This window comes from Tamandua tetradactyla, chromosome 9 (genome assembly GCF_023851605.1).
Source record: "Tamandua tetradactyla isolate mTamTet1 chromosome 9, mTamTet1.pri, whole genome shotgun sequence".
In the NCBI taxonomy this organism is placed as follows: Eukaryota; Metazoa; Chordata; class Mammalia; order Pilosa; family Myrmecophagidae; genus Tamandua; species Tamandua tetradactyla.
Window position 1 is genome coordinate 9260118 of NC_135335.1, and position 22673 is coordinate 9282790.

The 22673-nt window shown below is 41.1% G+C and overlaps 1 protein-coding gene and 1 pseudogene across 1 annotated transcript in view; one reads left to right on the forward strand and one right to left on the reverse strand.

Moving 5' to 3' along the window:
• POLA2 (DNA polymerase alpha 2, accessory subunit) overlaps positions 1-22036 on the reverse strand; it is a 34024-nt gene extending 11988 nt beyond the window's left edge. Inside the window, exons 1-7 of the mRNA XM_077115754.1 lie at positions 21560-22036; positions 15761-15885; positions 15159-15250; positions 14493-14550; positions 5349-5455; positions 1486-1679; positions 701-789 (exon numbers count right to left, since the gene is read on the reverse strand). Of these exons, the coding sequence (XP_076971869.1) occupies positions 701-789; positions 1486-1679; positions 5349-5455; positions 14493-14550; positions 15159-15250; positions 15761-15885; positions 21560-21638 (744 nt within the window). The 5' untranslated portion in view covers positions 21639-22036. The remainder of the gene's footprint in view (positions 1-700; positions 790-1485; positions 1680-5348; positions 5456-14492; positions 14551-15158; positions 15251-15760; positions 15886-21559) is intronic.
• Positions 2919-3933, forward strand: LOC143646306 (HAUS augmin-like complex subunit 1 pseudogene; annotated as a pseudogene).
• Positions 22037-22673: the final 637 nt, after the last annotated feature.

Below are 22673 nucleotides of genomic sequence, written 5' to 3' on the forward strand. Positions count from 1 at the left end.
TTTGTTGTTAAATTGAGCCAAATCTCTCTCCTCACGGCTTCCTCTATCCTGTCTCCACTCTTGGGGCAAACCGAGGAAGTCTAATCTTCTCCCACATGACCGGTATCCCTGCCCTTCCCTCGCCTGCTTCCTCCAATGACATGGTTTTGCATGTCTTCCCCAAATGGTCATTCTTCTCTGAATGCAGACATACAACAGAAGTACCTTAAAGAATCTTCTGGAACTCATCTCCTATTGCTTTAAAAAATGTCCCAGGGAGAAAGCACTGGGATGCATGCCAGATTAAGCCATGATATAAAGACTACTGGCAGCAGGTAGTTTGCAATGAGAAAGACCTAATTTGGGGAGAGAGTTGAGTCTCTAAGTAACAAGCCTGGAAATCCTGTCCTTGCTGTTGTCCTCGGACCCTGATCATTGAAAGCTTCTTTGTGGGAAGTCTCCAGGCAACCAGCTGCCATGCCACAGGGAACGAAGCCTTCAGTCTTTGCTATGTGTAAGACCCTAGTCCAAGTGTTACCAAACCAGAGAGCACTCACTCATCTTTCTTCAGAAGGACCCATTTCACCAAATCCAATAAAGAAAGATGTTCTAACTAGAAGGTACACCAGAAATAAAAAAAGAAGCAAGAAGGATGCCTTTTTACCACCATCGATTCAAAAATACAATATCAATGAGCAAGAACTCTTAGAACAACTCTTACTTGGGTTGGGACTAAAACAGGAGTGAAGGCCTCAATCTTGTAGTGTTCCTTGAGTTCACTCCCAAGTTCTTCTATCTTACAGGTCAGAACTGAAAAATCCCAAAGGTTAAAAAAAAAAAGTATTGTTTAAGACGTGTAGCTTGCCAAGAAGAGAAAATATAGCATATTGTAAAATATTCAAGTTCACCTTACAGTAGCAGGAAGGGTGCCTTGATCTTTGGGTCAATTTTAACCTTCTAAAGATCTATTCTACTTTTCAATAAATAACTGATCACTGAATCTGGCCTTCCATTTGGCCACAGGAGACCATGTGGCACCATCCCAGAGAATCAGCAAGGACTCCCTTTCCCCGCAAACCCCATCCTTGCCACCACCCCAAACTCCCAAACTCCATCCTTGCCACCACGTCAGAGCCTTCCCTTCACTCAGGTCTCACTGAGGTTTAAGGGAAGTCAAGCTCAACCTGGAGAAGGGCTTCTATTCTTCACAAGGAAGAAATCATAAATGTCCTTAACTTCAAATTGGCCCATTTACATAGTTCATGTTTTTGTTATCGGGAAATGGCTATATGCATTTTTTTTTTACCAACATATTGCAAAATGATGCGACTTGGAGGTATTACTCATAGTATCACTTCACTCTCCATAGCAACGGGGACATCTACCAACTCATATATTCAAGGGTAACCCTGACAACTTATTCTACCAAGAGAGTTAAAGCTTTGTTATTCTACCCCGCTAGGTGGCTTCATATCCACCAGAATTTTCAAGAGGAAAAACAATCACCTTCTCGGATATCGGGGAGTTTCTGAAACATAGATTTGTAGCTCCCAGTTAGTGGCTCTGGACACCCCAAGACTTTCATGCTGACATTACTGGCTCCTCCTTTCCCTGACCAAGACACTCCCTGGGATGAGCCAAAGGAGGTAACCACTTCTCCTCGGTTATTCCTCAAGTTGTATTTTTGAGAAGGAGTAGCACTATTTGGAAACAAATCATATGAATGTTACTGTGTTCATATCTAAAGGGAAGAGGAATAAAATGAGGTTACATTTTAGAAATGGAGACTGGAGAAAAGTCAACTTTGCATCACATTTTATAAATCTATCAGCTTAACAGGGTCAGACATACCCAGTCCTTAAAGGAATTTCAGGAATGAGAGCCAAAGAAATAAGGAATACCAAGCTAAGGAATACCAAACGTGTTTAGAGAGACAGGAACATATTTTAAAAAGTTATTGTTAAAAAAACAAAGAAAAAAAGATAAGTTGTCCTTCCCCTGGCATTAAAACAACACAAAGTAAAATAAAACCCAAACTTTCTGAATTGATTAAAAAGCAAGTTTTAAGTATCATTCTCTTTTCTTTCTACTTACAATTTTTTTTGCATCTAAGAGAACATCACCTGAGACCTGAGCTGAATATAAGCCAAAAGTTTCTGAGCATATATAAAACTACACGATATGTTCAGGGTAGAAACAATAAAAAAATAAAGTTAAATGAAACTGCTCAACATTCCCCAGTATCTGTGTAGGTGGAGATGCAATGAAGTAACAGTCTGCTGGTAAGCACAAATATGAGAATTTCTATTCTCATACTTCCACTGGCTGACTGGTAAATTATCCCGCCAAGAACACATGGATGCTGCCAAGCTGCTTATGTCACAACACAGCTCTAGCACTAAGATCTTCTAATCCTCTGGTTGTGAACATAACTTACAGAGAGGTCTATTTAAAACAGGCTTCATTAAATGCATCGAAACTCTCCAGGAACCAGTTTTATGGAGGGCATCACTGCACTTGGGGCCATCACTCCTCTTTCCACAAATAGGCTGCAGGAAATGAACTCAATTAATTCTCTGTCTTTTCAGCGTTGCCTCTACCTGAATAATTTAGGAGTTACTTTCATAAACTACAAAATCAGTTTCTGATGTCAGCTTTAATAGCAGCGTGCTTTTAAAAAAAGACTAGGCAGCATATCACTAACTTCTTTGGGCTCCTCCTTGTGAAGCTTCACAGGTCTCAAAGGCAATGAAATGGTCATACAAGGTCACGTGTAAAAAGATGCACAGGTGTCAAAGGCTTGCAGGTATGGAGAATGTAGCTGCTGTAATGGGGCTGCCACACCCATGAAAATGATCCCTATACACCGGATTTCAAAGACATCGTTCTAAGTCTAGAAAGTTCACTTCTGAAAAGCTTTAGAGCTCCCCAAAGCAGGAGTGGACAAGAGTAAAGTCCAGTTGTCCTTCCAAACGTAATGCCCACAAGGGAAGCAGTTCCCAGGACCCAGGTGGGGTACAAGGTGATAATGGTATCATCCTTTCTGGGACCACAGCAGGCTTTGATAATTGCTGCCTGGTTGAAAAAAATATTTAGAGATCATCCCATTCCACAATATGAGGTGAATCCATGGACTACAGAGATTTTATATCACCTTTCAGAATGCAGGAAGGCCCAGGAAAAGGATGTCTCCCTGGTAAAAGAGGACTCGAAACAAAAAGCAGAAAGCAAGCAAATGAATCAGAAGCCAAGTATCTTCAAGACCTTCTAATAGAGGGTGTGAGTTTCCCCCTCACCAATTTCTCTAGCACTTGTTCCTGATCTCTGAATGCTTTGGTTGATGTGCAATGGCTCTTGAACAAAGGACAACTCATTAGCTAGATATCCCTGCAGAGAATGGTTTAACCTCTGATCTTTTTTTGTACCAAATCCCAAAATGAAGAGACCAAGCTTGAACTGACAAAACTTGGGAAAAAAACTAATTGCAACTTTCTTGTTAGAAAATTTCTACTAGAGGACCTCAAGAAGGCAAAGCTGCAACTTTCTATGGAAAGCACCAAAGCTGAGAAGTGTTTTTAGAACATGGACTTCCAAAAAGTGAAATCAGAGGTACTGAGATTTGGAATCAAAGCTGCAGAGGAGCACCTCTCAGTCAGAAGCATGGATGCCTCTATCTTATCAGTCACAGTGAGAGAAACTGCAGAACCAAACGACACACTGTAGCTTTGAAGAAAAAAATTGGAGTCCTATTTAGACTGAATGCTGAATTCATCTCTCTCGCACAAGTGACAAATGAAGAAGCAAGAACTGGATACCAACGAAGCTGAACTTACAAAGAAAGTGGATATAATGGACTATGAACAGAGCCAAATAAATGTTGTCTTTCCTAACAAGAGTAAATTGAATAGGGCTTTAAAGAATGTCTTTCTCCCTGAACTTTCCTTAATGACTTAATTTGTGTTTTTAGTTGAGATAGTATCATTACTGGTTACTGCATTTTTGTACCCAAATATAATCTTTGCATTAAAAAAAATCTGAATGTCACTTGTATATCAGTGTACATAGCAGAATTATTCATAATAGCCAAAGGTGGAAACAACCTAACGTCCATCGACAGATGACTGGATAAATGTGGTATTCTCAGACAATGGAATATTACTCAATCATAAAAAGGAATAAAGTTCCAATTCATGCTACAAAGGGATGAATCTGAAGACATCATGCTGAGTGGGATAAGTCAGAAACAAAAGGAAAAACAGTTTTATTTCACTTAAACAAAAACTAGAGAATAGGCAAAGTAGAAAGTAGTTTAGAAGAAACCAGGTAGTAAGAGGAGGGAGACAGGGGCGTGATTGTTTAATGAGCAGTTTCTGTTTTGAGTGATGAAAAAGTTCTGGTAATGGATGGTAGGTAAGGTAGCACAATGATATAAATGCAATTAACATCACTGAATTGTATGGTTAAAACAGCAAAAGTTATGTTATATACATGTTACCAAAGTTTAATAAATGACAAAATAACAGCCACTGACTACTTATCTTGAATGACTGCAGAGTTCCGACTCCTGCTTTCTAAAGTAGTGACGCTGAAAAATCTTAAGCTCTAGTTAGTCTAAGGGAAGTGATCAAAGTGGAGGTTGCGAGCCCCTGGCAGTTACTATTTCCCTAAATGGTTAATGTTACTGCTTTATAGGATCATCTTTGGCAGCACCCCAAAACCCTCCTTCCACTCAGCAGAACACTCATCTATGGGATTCTCTGATATAACACATGTTATTTATGGATTTCAAAAAATCACATGGGATCTTTGTGGATTTAAGTGCAGCAGGGATAAAATACCAGTTAAGTAAGTATGGGTTCGCGGTGACAAGAAAACTCTCAGAAACTAGCTGTAGCCTGAGCGAGGAAACAATAGGTTATGCAACATTAACAAAGATATGTCCTTGCTTTTCTTTTTAAAAAAAATAAAAACTCTAGTTTAAAAAATAAATAAAGAAAAACCCAACAGCACACAAATAAACAGAAGCAGGGGCCAGCCTATTTGCCTCTCTTGAAAAGACTGGTAAGACTCCTAGGCTTATATGAGTAGACAGGTTGTTTTCAACAGAAGATATCAGTTCCTGATCTAGGAAATGAGCCCGAGAGAAGTGGGTGGAAAGTGAGTTTCCTTAATTACTGTAAGAAACAGTAATTTTCCACAAAGGAAGAGAAAGCAGGGAAGGCAGAACGCAATAGGCTGTGCAAGCAATTCAGTGCAGAGGTTCGCATCCACCTACATTTAATAAGTGACTCTGTAGAGTCAGCCTCCATCAGATTAGAGAAAAGAATAGGGAAGGACTTTTTGGTAGCTGAATTAATCATGATCGATACCTTGGAGAGAAGCTCGATGGTGAGAGGAGTAGATGGGGGCTCCGAGCAGCCACACTCCTTTTTGTTAGGGGGGTTTCTGGGGTGGCGATGGCTCGTTTCTGAGAACCCTAGGAACAAAACAGAAAACAAAATCATAGTCACCCTAGACTCACGTTGCAAATTCAGTGTTCAGTTCCCTCGGAGGAAAAGGAAGAATGGTACTTAAACGAAAGGCAGGGGATAGGGCTGGGCTGGTTCTTGTAAGGCCCTGTCTTTCGATCCCACTTAGAAATCTTCGCTGACTGTAACCCAATATTTATCAGAACACCATCTGCATTTTGAAGACAATCAAGAAAAAGTACAAACAGTTCTCAACAGGGACTGCCCAGCAGTCAACCTGTCTGTAGAATCTCTCATGCATTCACCTTCTTTCCCTGCCTCTCTTGGCTTTGGAAATACCGGACTTTTGCAACACAGATGGTTTTCACCTTACACACATTTTCCTGAGAAGGGATGGGACCATGTTATTCATTTCGGCAAAGTCCACCACACCTTTTCAGAATTAAAGAAGGCAGATAACATGGTTGAGCTCATACTTGGTAGAGTATTTTCAGCAAATACCTCACTGATTCTGCTTTTTGTTTGTATTTTGCTCATCAACACAAATCCAAACATATGCTCAGAATGGAAGTTGAAATCCACAGTCCAGAGATGCATTGTTCCAAAGAATGGAGCTGCTGTGACAGAGGAAAGACAAAATCCTTGCCTAGACTAGGACCAGGACAGCCTGTCTGCAGAGCCTTTTCCTGCCCGTGGGCTCCTCCTGGCTGCTTATTTAAGCATGCCCACAAGCTGCCTACTCACGTCAACTGCAGGACAGACTGGAGAATGGATTACAAACCATCATTAAGTTGCTGGAATGGAAACAAGATTTTTAAAAACACCCCTAGAGAACTGGATATCAATAGCCAAAAGAATGAAGAGAACACCTACTTTACACCCTATTAAAAAATTAATTCAAAATAGATTAAAGACCTAAATGTAAGAGCCTGTTCTGTAGAACTTGTAGAAGAAAATGTACGGAAATATTTTCAAGATCTAGTAATAGGAGGTAGCATCTTAAACTTTACACCTAAAACACAGGCAGCAAAAGAAAAAATAGATAAATGGAACCTCTTTAAGACCAAAGGACTTTGTCAAAAAGGTGACAAGGCAGTCAACTCAGTGAGAGAAAATATTTGGAAACCACATATCGAAAAAGGCTTGACATCCTGTGTACACAAATCATACAGCTCAATAACAAAAGAACAAGGGCAGAGGATATGAATAGATAACTTATCTGAAGAGCAAATATAGATGGCTAAAAAGCACATGAAGAGATGCCCATTTTCATTAGCTATAAGAGAAACGCAAAACAAGATAATGAGGTATCACCTTACATCTGTAAGAACAGCTGCTATTAAACAGAAAACTACAAATGCTGGGGAGGATGTAGAGAAATTGGAATACTTATTCACTTTGTGGGTATATATAATGGTGTATTCACTGCGGAAAACAGTTTAGTGATTCCTCAGAAAACTATACCCAGAAAAGCTGAAAGGAGTGACAGGAACAGACATTTGCACACTAATGGTCATAGTGGCACTATTCACAATTGCCAAAAATGGAAACAATCCAAGTGACCATCAACAGATGAGTGGATAAACAAAATGTGGTATGTAATATGATGGAATATTATGCAGCAGTAAGATGAAATGAAGTTCTAAAGCATATGACAACAGAAATGCACCTTGAGGACAAAATGCTGAGTGAAATAAGTCAGACCCAAAAGGATGGATATCGTATGATTTTTGCTGTTATGACTCTGGTAAAGAAAAACTCAGAGGTTACATTGTTTTGAATTTAACAGACCTTGAGGTACACAAAAGCTGGAGATGGGGGAAAGGCAACCCAATGACAGTGAACCTAAATGCAAGGGGACAGATAGACGTGAAGGCAACTAATTAGCGGGGTTATAAGTAACATTACATTTTGAGGGTGAATATGGGCTGACAAGGGATGCACAGCGCCATGTAAACCACTGACAAAATCTATAATTATAAATAAGTTCTCACATGAACTATTTCAAAAGTTCAATTGTGGACAAAGAGTCAATAGTAGTGGGGGAATGGGGGAGAACTAAAAATGCATATTATGACTGATAGTTAAAAGGAAGACATCAATAGCATCATAGCACTACAAGAGGCAATTAATTATGTGTGAGGGACAAGTGATAAGGGGTAGTTTTGATTTGATAGTTGGTGATGTTGTGTTTGTTGGTTCTTTGTGGCTATGGCCCAGTGAAAATGGTCTAAAACTGAGAGTGCTGCTGATGGTACAACCAAGTGAGGACACTGTAAGACGTGGTTTGTGTATTTTGGACATCATCCATAATGCCCCATTGATGGAGAGAGCCAAAGAGTACAATGACTGAGAAGCAGAACAATGAACTGTGATACATTTATGATAGAATATAAACAGCTACAAAAAGGAAGGATGTCAAGAGGCATGCAATGAACTAAATAAACCCTGGGGACAACGTGTTCTGCAAAATAAGCCAGGAACAAAAGAACACACATGCTAGGTGTCTTTCAGAGAATACTCATAAGAAAACTGTAGCCTAGGTTGTAAACCCTTACAGCAGGGTTTGTAAACCCTTAAGTATAAGTCTGAAGCTGTAAATGTATTTCTAGATTCTGAGACACTGAGCACATGTATATCAGTTGCTATTTCCCTGCACTCCAAATAACCCTGTGACACTTAAGGTCTAGAAATGGAGTGCTACTGCCCCAAAAGTTAGCAAAGCTGTATAACAGTTAAAGTAACTGGGAAAAAAAAAAGACATTAGGTCTCGGTTAGAGTTAAAAATGAAGCTAATCTGGCTAGGTCTAAGGTAAATCAGACTACAGGGTAAAAGATAATAGTGTATGTTCTCTAGATCTTCATCTACTATATGAGACCAAAGGTAGAGAGGTTTATTATTTCTAGAACCTAAATTTTCAGTAGCACATAGTCTAAATCAACCTATTTGGATAGCTCATTTAAACAACCCAAACTCCTGGAGTCCAGAACGGGAATGAGGCCTTGTAATTCTGTATGGCTTAATGTAATACCAGGATACATCTCAGACTACGGTGGGCTGATAATTAAAAAATATTGGTAGTCTTCCTTGAGGGTCCAAAGGGGGGAATGTATATATATATATATTATATATATATATATATATATATATATATATGTAACAATTAAACTCTCCCATCTGGGAAAGGATACCCTGAATACCCTCTCAACCACTGGGGACTCCCAAGAAAATAGGTCAAGTCCTTGATTTTGAGGCTTGCCTTATGAAACAGAATTCTGTAGGGGAGAAGCTAAGACTACCCATAATGAAGTCTAAGAATTGCTTCTACAAATGTTAAAATAAAATTAGTTTGAAATGCTAGTGATCAATGAAAGGGAGGGATAAGGGGTATGGTATGTATAATCTTTTTTCTTCTTTCTGTTTTCATTTTATTTCTTTTTCTGAATTGATGCAAATGTTCTAAGAAATGATCGTGATGATGAATATGCAACTATGTGATGATGTGAATTACTGATTATATATGTAGAATGGAATGATCATATGTTAAGAATGTTTTTGTTAGTTTGTTGTTGTTGTTTTTAATTAATAAAAAAAAAGAATTGCTTCTATGAAACTTCTTTTGTCGCTCAGATGTGGCCTCTCTCTCTCTCTCTAGGCCCAACTCGGTATGGAAAATCATTACCCGCTCCCCACCTCTGACATTCAGGGGTAAAAATCTCCCTGACAACATGGGGCGTGACTTCTGGGAATGAGTATGGCCCTGGTACTGTGGGATGAACAATGCCTTCCTGATCAAAAGGGGGAAAATAAGTGTAATAAAAGAAGGCATCAGTGGCCAAGAGAGATCAAGTAGAGTCAAGAGACTATTCTGGAGGCTGCTCTTATGCAAGCTTCAGTTAGATAGTGCTAATTGCCATGGTTTGCTAAACCCCAACTAATATCACTCCTGTTGACTCTTAAGAACGCCTAGGGCTCAAGAGAGTCTATAAAGGTTTCACGCACTATGTTTGCTTTCTTGGAACCTATAATTTCTGGAGGATTCCTAAGTCAGATAAATACTGAAACCCAGAGGGAACAGCCTCTCAAAGATGATCAATTGATTACACCCTCCTATCCTTTAGTGCTGACACACCTCCTCAACATGAAAAAGTCAGAACGGGCATTGCCTAAAGATCCCTACAGACTGGGAGAGGGATTAGAGGAGAAGGAGGAGGTATAACAGAGAAAATAGGATTTAACAAATTAGTGTGGCTGCTGAATCACTATATTAATATTCCTTCTAGCCTCTGGTGTTTTGTAGAGCTAGAAGGAAAATCTGATAGTGGAATGGTAGCCCATGACAAATTCTGGGATTTGTTTTATAACTACTTGATGAAGTGTGCTCTGAAAAGTATTGTTTTTTCTTTACTTCCTTTGTATATATATTTTACAATTAAAAAGGTTTAAACAACAAAACATCCCTAATGCTACCACCTCATATAATAACCTTTTTTGAATATTCTTTTCTAGTATTTTAATATTTTCCTAATTTTAAAAATATATGAATTACCATAGTTATAATCTTAGCTTAAAATATTTTCTACACTGATTTTTCCACTCTATAAAGTGTGAGCATTTTCCCATATCATTACATTCTATCTCTTTTTAGTAGATACCTTATTTGTTTGAGTTGATACATAACGCCTTACAGAACTACTTCTCTATAACTGGATGTATGGGTTTCTTGTCATTTTTGGTGGTTATAAATATTGCTGAGACATGCATCTTCAAACCTCTAGTTTTTTCCACTCTTTGGATTATTTTCTTAAGAGAGATGATTCTCAGTCAGAGGAATGACTGGGTCAAAGGATAGAAAAGATGAATGGTTTTGACACATTTTCTCAAACTATTTTCCCCAAAGAGTCTTCCTACAATATAATGGGCTATAACACTTTAAAGGAAAACAACAACAACAAAAAAAGCTAAGGCCAATGTTGTGTTACAGGGCTGCTTCAAGAGAAAGACAGTCTGTCTTCCAGGACACGGCAGGACAATGGCACTTCGGTAAACATAACGGGCTGGTGGTTCTCATCCTCGTCCTCACTGGGGAAACCTGCTTTGTCAACATGCCAGCTCTGGCTGCTGTTCTCAGACATGTGCTCACTTGAGGCTCAAGAAGAGCCCTTGTTATGGGCAGTACAGTCCCCAAAGACACCATACTCTCATATCCCAGGGTAAGCAAATTCTCACAACACAGAGAAAATCAAATTATAACCAAGGATGCCAGTTCATTAATTAACTAGAAATATAATTTGCTGAGGGTATAGTAACTTCAAATCCTCAGGTTAACATATTCTCTCCCTTTAGACAGCACATGTAGAAAGCCAAATGTTTACCAAAAGACCTGCAGTGAGCACAGATGCAGAAGAAAGACTGTCAAGTGTAGAGTCAAATATTTAAAGGCTAAGACCGCTGACACATTCACCTCTACAGCAGAGGGGCATCTGTCTGTAGGACCTGACAGGGGCCAGGGCAACCCTACCCTGGTACCGTTTGAATGGGAAAGGCCAACACTTGACACAGGGACTCTAACCAAGCCGCCATGGATGCATGGCACTGAGTGTGCTTCCCCTGAGCTTCAGGCACATATTTTAAGTAGTTTGCTAAGCATATTCACACAACTCACTTAGCTCTGGCACCATGGTCACAAATTTTGATTCACAATTTTGCCTCCTCAGTACTTTCATAGCAGGAATAGGATGTCCTAAATACTGTATTTCAGTCATTGGAAGCATATATACCTCAACAGTAAATTAAATAAATTTGCCTCTGGCTTCTGTACCAGTTTACTGAGATCTGGGTTAGCAGGAGTCAGTCCCCAAGAATATCATCAACTCTGGATACACAGACAAACCAGATTAGAACTTTCTGGTTCTGTGAAGCTGCCATAAGATCAAAATTGCGGAAGCCCCCATGGGTATTACAGTTCTGTGAGATTTACCAAGATAGACAACCAACCTCCCTTATTCAGGTCTGCCTTTCAACAACTGTTTATTTATTTATTTATTTTTAAACATAACATACAAAAGCGAACATTCTTACCACATGATAATTCCATTCTTGGTATATAATCAATAACTCACAATATCATCACATAGTTGTATATTCATCACCATGACCATTTCTTAGAACATTTGCATCAATTCAGGAAGAGAAATATAAAGAAAAAAGATAAAAAAAAACCCTCATATATACCATACCCCTTACCTCTCCCTCTCACTGATTGCTAGATTTCTACCTACCCAGTATATTTTAGCCTTTGTTTCCCCTATCTTTTCTATACCCCTTATCACTCCCTTTCATTGATTACTAGCGTTTCAATCTACTAAATTTATTTTAACATTTGTTCACCCTATTATTATTTTTATTTTTATTTTTAAAATTTTATTTATTAAACATACCAACATACAAACACAAACATTGTTATAATATAATCTTTCCATTCTTCATATATAATCAGTAACTCGCAATATCATCACATAGTTGTATATTCATCATCATGATCATTTCTTAAAACATTTGCATCAATTCAGAAAAATAAATAAAAAGAAAACAAAAAAATTCATATATACTATACCCGTTACCCCTACCTTTCATTGATCACTAGCATTTCAATATACTAAATTTATTTTAACATTTGTTCCCCCTATTATTTATTTTTAATCCATGTTTTACTTGTCTGTTGATTAGGTAGAAAAAATGAGCATCAGACACAAAATTTTCACAATCACATAGTCACACTGCAAAAGCTGTATCATTAAACAATCATCTTTAAGAAACATGGCTACTGGAATACAGCTCCACATTTTCAGGCACTTCCCTCCAGCCTCTCCAATACACCTTAACTAAAAAGGTGATCTCTATATAATGCATAAGAATAACCTCTAGGATACTCTCTCCACTCTCTTTGAAATCTCTCAGTCATTGACACTTTGTCTCATTTCTCTCTTCCCCCTTCTGGTCTAGAAGGTTTGCTTAATTCCTTGATGCTGAGTTCCAACTCAATCTAGGATTTCTGTTCCACACTGCCGGGAAGGTTTATACCCCTGGGAGTCATGTACCACACAGAGATGGGGAAGGCAGTGAGTTTGCTTGTTGTATTGGCTGAGAGAGAGAGGCCACATCTGAGCAACAAAAGAGGTTCTCTAGGGGGCGACTCTTAGACCTAATTTTAAGTAGGCTTAGTCTATCCTTTGTGGGGATAACTTTCATATGAACAAACCCCCAAGACTGAGGGCTCGGCCTATTGCTTTGGTTTCAACAACTATTAATGAATGCTCTTACATGCCAGGCACTGGAAAAACAGCATCAAATTAAACTTGAGGAGTTTCCATTCTAATGGAACACTAAACACAAAGAAGTAAATATATAATACACCTGTGGTAATAAATCCTGTGAAGGAGAGTAAAGTAAGAAAATAAAATAAAGGAGGAGATGAGTAGGGATTTTTAAAATATCAAATCTGCTATTTTAAGTGGACGTGTTTCCTCTGACAAGGGGACTTACCGGGGAATGAAGGAAGTGAGGGCGTAAGCCATGCAGACATCTTGGGGTAGAGTGTTCTGGACGGAGGAAACAGTAAGGGCAAAGGCACTGAGCTGGATGCACGTTTGGTGAGAAGAACAGCCCCAAAACCAATGTGGCAGAAGCAGAGTAAATGATGGGGATAAGAATAAGAGACGAAGACAGAGAGAGAGCAGGGAGTCAGCTCATACAGAATCTTACACACTATAATCAAAATTTTGACTATTACTGGGCAAGATGGAAAACCAGTAGAGAGCTGTGAAAGGGGAAAACAGGATCTGACTTTCACCTGAAAGAACCACTCTGCCAGCTGTGGAGAGAATCGCTGGAGGTGCATAAGGCAGAAGGAAGTAGGGGGATCAGGTAAGAGGTTACCAGAGCCATTCAGAAAGAGACAATTGGGCCATGGATCTGGTGGTGGCAGTGGAAACGGTGAGAGGCGGTCAGACCCTGAAGGAGGACTGCACGCACTGGCACAGAAGTTGGATGTGAGGTGCGAAACAAAGAGGAGGTTTGAGGAGGTCTCCGAAGTTCTTGGTCTCAGCAAATGGAAGGACTGAGGCGCCCTTGACTGAGAAGCAGAACTCTAGGAGAAGAACATCTTTAGGGAGAAAATCAAGAGCTAAGTGATCGTTTTCCCAACTTAAATTCCAAATCTCATCTTTCCTTTAATGGTACTAGATGCACTTGATTTTGTTAGCAGCTTCACTGGGGGCATTTTTTGCTTTCTTTCTCTCCATAGGCCTATCTAAACAACTTAGAAAAATTAAGGCTTGCCCCATGTTTACGGATTTCCACAAATGTATTTAGTATAAAGAGTAACTACTAGTACTGAACACTTCACTTTGGGTCTGGTACTTATTTATTTTATCCTTGAGCCCTGTAAGAGGGATAGTATCCCCTGGTTATGAGCTTCTTGAGGGCAGAGCCCATCCATACCTGTTTCATTCACACTGATCTATCCAGTGTCTAGTATAGTCCCTAGCTCACAGGAGCTCCTCAGTGGATGAATGAATGAATCCTGGCTGATAGGTGAGGAAACTGTACTAGCTCAGCCAGATAAAATCACATATGCAAGGTCACCCAAGTCTTCTGACTCAGACTTGGAAGGCAATGCTTTTCCACTACCCTACTCTCCCTCGCACACTGGGGTCCAATTCCACAGAACTGGATTACTCAGTTATAGTGCCTCCACTTGATTCTAAACTGGGCAGCCATAAAAAGGACAATTATGGGAAAATTATATTTATAGACATGATCATGATATACTAACTGAAAAAAATGGGAGAGCTGTGTTCACAAGGACTGTTATTATGTCAAAACATCTACGCATATGATCAGAAAGGAAAATGGAAATCTAGCAGCAGCTGTCAGAGAGGTTCATTCTCTCCCTCAGACTTTCAAATGTTGTGATAATGCTTTCAGGATAAAGAAAAAAAATTCTACTTGTAAAATGCAATTTCCTAACAGTGCATACTCACCTTAGAGGGTGTGGTGTAAGAGTTCAAGAGCGTCTCCTCTTCTTCCTCCACTTCAATTCTAAAGACACTGGCTAAGGAAAATGTGGTAGCTTGAACGAGGTACCCCAGAAAAAGACATGTTCTTAATTTTAATCCACTCCTGTGGGAGTGGAACCATTGTAAATAGGACCTTTTGATGATGTTTTATAGTTGAAGTGTGCTGAACTGAATGCAATGAAATTCAGCGGTAGTGAGGGAAAGCCATAGGGAAGAGAAGCTGGAAGTCAATGGAACCTGGAGGAGAAAAGGAAAATACATTACCATCGCCATGTGTTGGAAACGTCAAGGACCAAGGATCACCAGCAGCCAGCCCCAGAAAACCACAGTCTTCAGGAGAAAGCATTGCCTTGCCACCTTGATTTTGGACTTCTCCCAGTCTCAAAACTGTGAGCCAATACATTTCCATTGTTTAAACCAACCCACTGAATGGTATTTGTCTTAGCAGCTGGGAAACAAATACAGAAAATGATAAACATCCACCCAAAATCTAAGACAAGGACTAATTAAATAAGAAATTGGATATTAGGTAATTTTTATTATTTATTTTAAAATTACATGTGCAACTGCAGACAGATTATAAAGTAAAACGTGTAGCTGGATGCAAAGTTTTTCAGTAGGAAAGGATACAGTTCTTGAATGGAAACAATGTCTCTAGTTCCTGCATGCCCACTGTCCTTGGATGTACTGTGCCGGGCTTTGGACAATCTCTTGCTCAGAAACTGAGGAATAAAAGATAGTGAATATATTATTCCAAAGTAAAATAATAGGAGAGATATTTTTCATAGCCTTGAGATAATAAGAGGTATTTAAAAAATAATCAAAGATACAAAATTCCTCAAACTAAGAATTAAGTTCTTAAGAAGATGTAGGACAGACTAGAAATACTTACTTACCCATTGACTATTTCTCTGTAATACACAACCTTTCTAATAATAACATCGATAACTTGTTGACAACCTCCCATCTGCTGAACACAATTTTAGGTGGTTTATATTTAGTCTCATTTAATCCTTAAGACAACCATAAAAAATAAGGATTATTAGCACCATTTGACCAAATAGGAAAATTTGAGGCTCGGATACAGTAAGTAGCTTGCCCACGTAGACACTGGATTGAAATTCAGGTCTATTTGATTGCAAAGCCCAGCTCTTCTCAATATATCCCATTGCCTTTCCTACAGAGTAGAAATGGAGAATTACAGTATTAGTTTGCTAACATTTTGTTCTTACCTCATGCTCAAAAGAGGTCAGGATCTCTTCAGTAAGGGAAACTTTGCGTGTGCTCGTGCAGAAAGCTATTAGCTCACCTGCCATCTCCTCCTCGTTCTGTCCATACAGAAGGCAGAGTTCTACCACTGCAGGAAGGAAAAGTAGACAAATAAGAACGAAGTTCATTTCTTGCAGCCTTCACCTGGAAAAGTGAAAAACAATCCTCCATTTATTCAATCAATAGTTATTCAGCACTTACTAGTACCAGGCGCTGAGAATACAGCAGTGAACAAAACAGAGAAGTACCCCAGTTCTCACTTAGTTTATGTTGGGGTGGGGATGGGGAGACAGAAAACAAGCGAGTAAGGAGAACACAGGACACTAGATGGTCAAATGTGCTACGTAGAAAAACGAGGTGAGTGTGGGTGGGGTGAGGAGTGGGTGGTGGTGGTGGTAAGGTACTTGGGTGGAGGAGTTGGCAATTCTAAATATAATGATTAGGGAAGGACTCACGGAGAAGGTGACATTTGAGTAAAGAGTTGAGACAGGTGAAGGAGTGAGCCCTGCAGTCTTTAGGGGAAGGGGTTTCAAGCAGAGGGAACTGCAAGAGCAAAGGTCCTGAGGTGGGAGCGGAATCAGGGAGACCACTGTGTTGGGATGCAGTGAGCACATAGGAGACAGGACATAAGGGTGAAAAGGGAAAAGGGGAAACAGATCAAGTAGAACTTATTGGCTACTGTAATTGGTTACAGTACTGGTTAGCACTCTGAGCAAGTTGGTAAATCATTAGAGGGTTCTGAATAGAAGAATGACATGATCTGCTTCCATTTAACAGGATTACTTTGTCTGCTGTATTTAAGCACAGCCTGAAGGGAGCAAGGGCAGAATTAGGGGGACCAAATGGGAGAACTGTGGCAAAGTCCAACTGAGGAATGATGGTGGCTTGGCTCAGGGTGGTGGCAGTGGAAGTAGGTGAAGTATGGATAGGACATACTCTGAATTATCAGTGGGATTTGCTGGCTGATTGGATGTGGGGTGTGAGAGGAGTCAAGAATAAGGCTAATATATGATCTTCCAACCCTGTTGCTAGGTATATACCTGGAAGAACTGAGAGTGGGTACACGAATGGACATTTGCACACTGGTGTTAATGGTGGCAGCATTTGAGGGATCTAAGGGTACAGTGTCTGAGGAACGGAAGGGGGAACTGTGGTATTTACATACAACAGACTACTGAGAGACTGCAAGAAAGAATGAAGTTGTGAGGTACGCAACTAGGGGAATGAACTTTAAGGACAGCAGGTTGAATAAAATGTCAGAAACAAAAAGACAAATATTATCATGCCCCACTCATATGGATTAACTATAATATACAAATTCAGAGAACTGAAGTTGAGGGCATGGGTTATCCGGGTGGGGCCTACTATAAAGCTTCCTAGATTGTAAGCTCTTACAGCAGTCACATGTATTTAGGAGTTGTAACTCATATTTCTAAATTCTGAGATACTGAGCTATTTGTATATAACCTGGCCATTCCCTGAAACTTTGGGTATTTATGTGATACCTCAGACTCCGAGTTAGAGCACTGAAACTATGAAATCAGCATCATCCATTCAGCAACTGTCAAAAAAGCTGAAAAAGTGATCAGATTTCATCTTAAGATATGAATGAAGTTGATCTGGATAGGACTAAGGTAAATCAGGATACAGGGTGAAGGATGATAAGACCCATATTTTCAAACTCCAACTTCTGTGCAAGACCAAAGGGAGAAATGTTTATTTGATGCAAACTTTATATTTTAGGTAGCACATTATCTAATTTAACTTGTGTGGTCAATTTACTTGAACACCATAATTACATGGAATCTTGAATAGGGTGTGAGATCCTGTTGATCTATACAGGCTAGTGTGATACCCTGATATACCCCAGAGTAATCTGAGCAGAGAACAAAAAAAACATTTGCAAAGTCCCTTTGGGGGACTGGGGAGAAAGGAGGAAATGTTCAATTTCCTCATTTGGGGAATTTCTGATATTCTTGCAAGCAGTGGGAACAACCAATTCAAAAGGCTGAGCCCTCAATCTTGGGGCTCACCCCTAGGAAGTTTATGTCTGCAAAGGAGAAGCTAAGCCTACTTAAAATTATGCCTAAGAGTCACCCCCAGAGAACCTCTTTTGTTGCTCAGATGTGGCCTCTAAGACAACTTGACAGGTGAACTCATTGCCCAGCCCCTACATGGGACATGACTCCCAGGGGTATAAATCTCTCTGACAATGTGGGACCTGACTTCTGGGGATGAGCGGGACCCAGCACCATGGGAATGAGAAAGCCTTCTTGATTAAAAGGGGGAAGAGAGAAATGAGACAAAATAAAGTATCAGTGGCTGAGAGATTTCAAATAGAGTTGAGAGGTTATCCTTACGCATTATACAGACATACCTTTTCAGTTTATGGTGCATTGGAGTGGCTAGAGGGAAGTACCTGAAACTGTTGAACTGTGTTCCAATAGTCTTGATTCTTGAAGAAGACTGCGTAACTATATAGCTTTTATAATGTGACCGTGTGATTGTGAAAACCTTGTGTCTGATGCTTCTTTTATCCAGGGTATGGACAGATGAGTTAAAAAAAAAAGGATAAAAAAATAAATAATAGGGGGAGAAAAAGGTTAAAATTGGGTAGATTGAAATACTGTGAGTCAATGAGAGGGAGAGTAAGGGGTATAGGATGTATGAGTTCTTTTTTTTTTTCCTGGAGTGATGCAAATGTAAAAAATGATCATGGTGATGAGTGCACAACTACGTGATGATATTTGTGAGCCAATGATTGTATAATATGGTTGGATTGTATGTGTGTGGATATTTCTCAGTAAAAATACATTTTTCAAAGTATATAGGCTATTAAATATAAAAAAAGAATAAGGCTAATATGTTTAAGCCTGAGCAACTGGAAGGATGGAGTCACCATTAACTGAGATGTGGAAGATGGCTGGAGGAATTACTGTGGAGTGGGAGGAGATATCAGGAACTTAGTTTTTTTTTTTTTACATGGGCAGGCACCGGAAAGACATGAATTTTGAGATGACAATTAGACAACTGGAGACATCAAACAGGCAGCTGGAGAGACCACTCACACAGTTAAGTGAGGTCCAGGCTGCTATATAAATTTGGGAGTCATCAGCAATTACAAGTCATATAAAGCTGGGAGACCAGGGGCAATCACTGAGCAGTGAGTGTATCTAGAAATGAGAAGTGGTCCAAGATGTGGGGTGCTCCAGTGTCATGAGGATGAATCTGCAAAGAGTGAGAACAAGCCAGGTACGAGGAAAACTAGGAGCAGAATCTGAAAAGTTAAGAGAAAAAGTGTTTTAAAGAAGAAATGACAAATGGCATCCAATGCTGCTGACAGTTCAGAAAGAGGACTGAGACTCCATCACTGGCTTTAGCAAAGTGTAGGTCACAGGTAACCTTGACAAAGCAGTTTTAGTTAATTGGCAGGGGTGAAAAAGCTTACTGAAATAGATTTAAGAGAGTGGGATAAGAAAAACCTGAAGATAAGGAGACTAGACAACCATCTTGAGGATTTTTGCTGTAGTTGGGAAGGAGAGAACTGGGCAACAGTTGGCAAGAGGGGTCAAGAGAGTGTTTTAAGAGATGGAAGTAAGAACCATGTTTTCAAGCTAATAGTGAAGCAGGATAAAATAGGGCAACTGTAAGTCCCTGGTTTCCTATTCAGCTCTGAAAGAGTTAAGAGACAACCGCAAGTCCCTTGTTTCTTATCTAGCTCCAAAGGAATGAATACAAAGTTCCAAATTTTAGCTGCGAAGTTCCTGGGACAAAAATTTTCCTAAAGTCTCCAAACCTCCCCAAACCATAAAAGACTGCAAAATTCTGGGAATGATAGAAAGCACAGGGTCATAAAGATTGTTAACTATTTGCTCAAAGACAAATTTTAAGTATGTGACAGCAAACCAGGACCTAGCTATCTCCTCCTCTATCTCCTCCTAAAACTTCCTAAAAGAAAGAAAACACCTGACTGGCGCTCAAAGGCCACCAAAGGAATCTGCCTCAAGAAGACACCTGGTGCTCAAAGATTACTATGGAAAGCTGCTACCAACAAAGCTTTCCTATAAAACAAGCTAGCCCATTCCACTCAGTGCGTGTCCCTCCCTTGGGCACATCTGTGCTAACCTCTTTAATGCGTACTCGCTCTCTTTTTTTTTTTTCTTTTTCATGGGCAAGCACCAGGAATCGAACCCCGGTCTCTGGCATGGCAGGTGAGAATTCTGCCACTCTCTTCTTCTCTTTAATAAACTTTATACCTATACCTACTGGCCCTTTTGTCTCTAAATTCTTTTAATTTCAAGACTAACAAATTTGGATCGGGGCTCAGCTGGCCCCATTGCCAGCAGGGCAATGGTTACAATAGGAAAAAAATCTTGTGGAGAGAAAAAGACAAAATAGGTAAGAGGGGTGAATTATGGAGTAATATCCTTGCATGAGAGGGAATGAGATTTAGGACTCAGGGGAGTGTTTGGCTTCTGTTAGGAATACGGAGAGTATATTGTGAGAGGACCAAAGCCTAGATATATGGCACAGAGGCAAGTGAGTGGGAGGAAGTGAAGGTGGTGGCTTATGGAAGTTTTCTAATTGCTTCCATTTTCTCAGCAAAACAGGAAGTGAATTCATCAGCTGAGAGTGAGGACTGGGGAAGAGGTTGTTTAAGGAGAAGGTGGAAAAGAGTCACCCAGAGTGAACTGACTGGGGGAAATATGGTATGATTGTCAGGCAACCTCAAAGCCTCCCCTTGAAGATAATGATTATGAAATCAAAGATGCCACCGCCAAGGTTTTGGGCTGAAGTCTTTACATATTTGGTTCACATAACTAATTTCTCGTTTTGATTTCATGTTCATCAAATAAACTTCTGGCTATGATTGGGTTTCTCATATAAGTCTCCTTTCAGGAAGAGAATACTCTGGGCTTAAGAACTTGGGAAAATTCTAGTCTCTGCGAAAGGAATTTCTCCTAAATTAATATATTTGAGTTCTGGTTTTAAATACAGACAAAGAAGTTTAAAGTGTTGACAACCGGTTGAGGCAGGTGCACACTGGTCCTGATTCTGAGACTGAGAATTTTCACATCTCCTGAGATTTTTATGTCTGCTTCAAACAACTCCTTACACTGCTCTAGAGCAGAATATGATGGAATGAGCCCTGGACAGGACTGCGGGAAGCCCGGGTTCACTGACCAGCTCATGTACTTAACTTTCCCAGCCTATTTCTCCATCTATAAACAAAAGCAGCTGACAGTTCCTTCAAAGTCCCTTCCAAAGCTAAAATTCAATTTTAGGAACAATCTCCATCCACCCCCACCCCCAAAAGGGGAGGCATATTTGCACAGACCACCAGCAGCCTCGATGAGGGAAACAATACATCAGCAGAAGTTTAAAGTATAGGATGGAAAGAGAGGAGCCAGGAATAGCAAGCTCCACTTCAAAAATCCCCTATCTGCTCTGTTATGAGGGATGTCACTGGGGCCTAGTCTGAGCCTAGTGCGACCCAATTCCATCAATCTGTAACTGCACTGAGTTAAAACCGTGCCTCATATTCTTATTTTGGGGGACTCAAGCAGTACCCCGTCAGCATTTCAAGGTGTCCACATCCTTTACCTCAAACCACTGTTTAATTTTGCATCTCACAACCACCGAGAATTCGGGTTAGGGGGAGGTGAAGTTGGAAGCGCTGCCCTGTATGTTCCAGGTGACTTGGGGACCTGGGGGAGAGGAAGGCCCACGGCGGGGGCCCGCGGAGGGGGGTGAGTACTCACATCTTCCCATCAGAGCTTCCTCGCAGTCGAGGCCGAACATCTGCAACTCCTCCGCCAGGTTCTGGGCGGACACTGACATGGTGACCCAGGAGCTTGGCCGGCCAGCCGAGCCCACCCAGCTTCCACCTCCGAGCCCAAGCAACTCGCGGGCGTGGGAGACCGTCGAACCGGGTAAGGTGCCTCTTACCCTGTCGCCCTCCGGGGGATCGAAACGCAAGGTGACCAGAGGGCCCCAAACCTCAGGGAGGCAGGAGGCCCGAGCCGTCAGTCACAGGAAAGCACTTCTGAAGATGTGTGGGGAGCTTCCGAGCATCCCAAAGGGAGCGAGCAGTAAACGGGAAGAAGTTTGCTTTCCTGGGGAGCTCGTCTCGCTTCCTAAAAGATCCCACTGAACCCCCGAGGGACGCGGGCAGAAACGAACAGCCGGCAAAATCCCGCCAAATGGGTCGTGCGGCGTGCGCATGCGCGAAGTCGGGTTCAACCCCGCCCCTTCTCCTCCACTCACCCCCCCACCCCTCAAGGCCGGGCCGCCGCGCGCGCACGCGCGTTGGAGAGCGCGTGCGTACAAACGCCAACACGTCGGCTCGCGCGCCCCCGCGTGGCGGCCAACCAGCCCTACGGCGGCTGCGCAGTTTGTCTCTCTTCCGGCGCAAGAGCCGAGGTTCGAGGGGGCAACGCGCCGGGACCGCCAGCCCCGGGGCTGCGTTTTCGCGGCAGCCGCTGATGTTTTCCGGAACTTCTGCTCGGCCAAGGTCAGCACCCTTTTGACTTCTGCCTGGGTGCGCAGGCGCTGTGATGAACATGAGTTCCAGTGCGTTTCGGCCCCTGCAGTACATTTTTACCTCCTCTGCTCCCTTGTCACCTCTGTCCTCGTTGTGCCCTTGCTCTATCTTGAAAGGGTGGCTTCGGTGGGCAGTCTGGTTGCCATGGTTACCACCGTGGGCCTCTACCACAGCGGTCGTTCTGTTTTCTGGATCTGGGACGGTGACAGAAATTATTCCATTTGGGACACGTTGGGTTTGAGATGCCATTTGGGATTTCCAGTTGGAGGGTTCCAGCAGGGGGAGTGGAGCTGGGCATGCGGACCTGATAACTGTCCAAGGAAAACTTTACT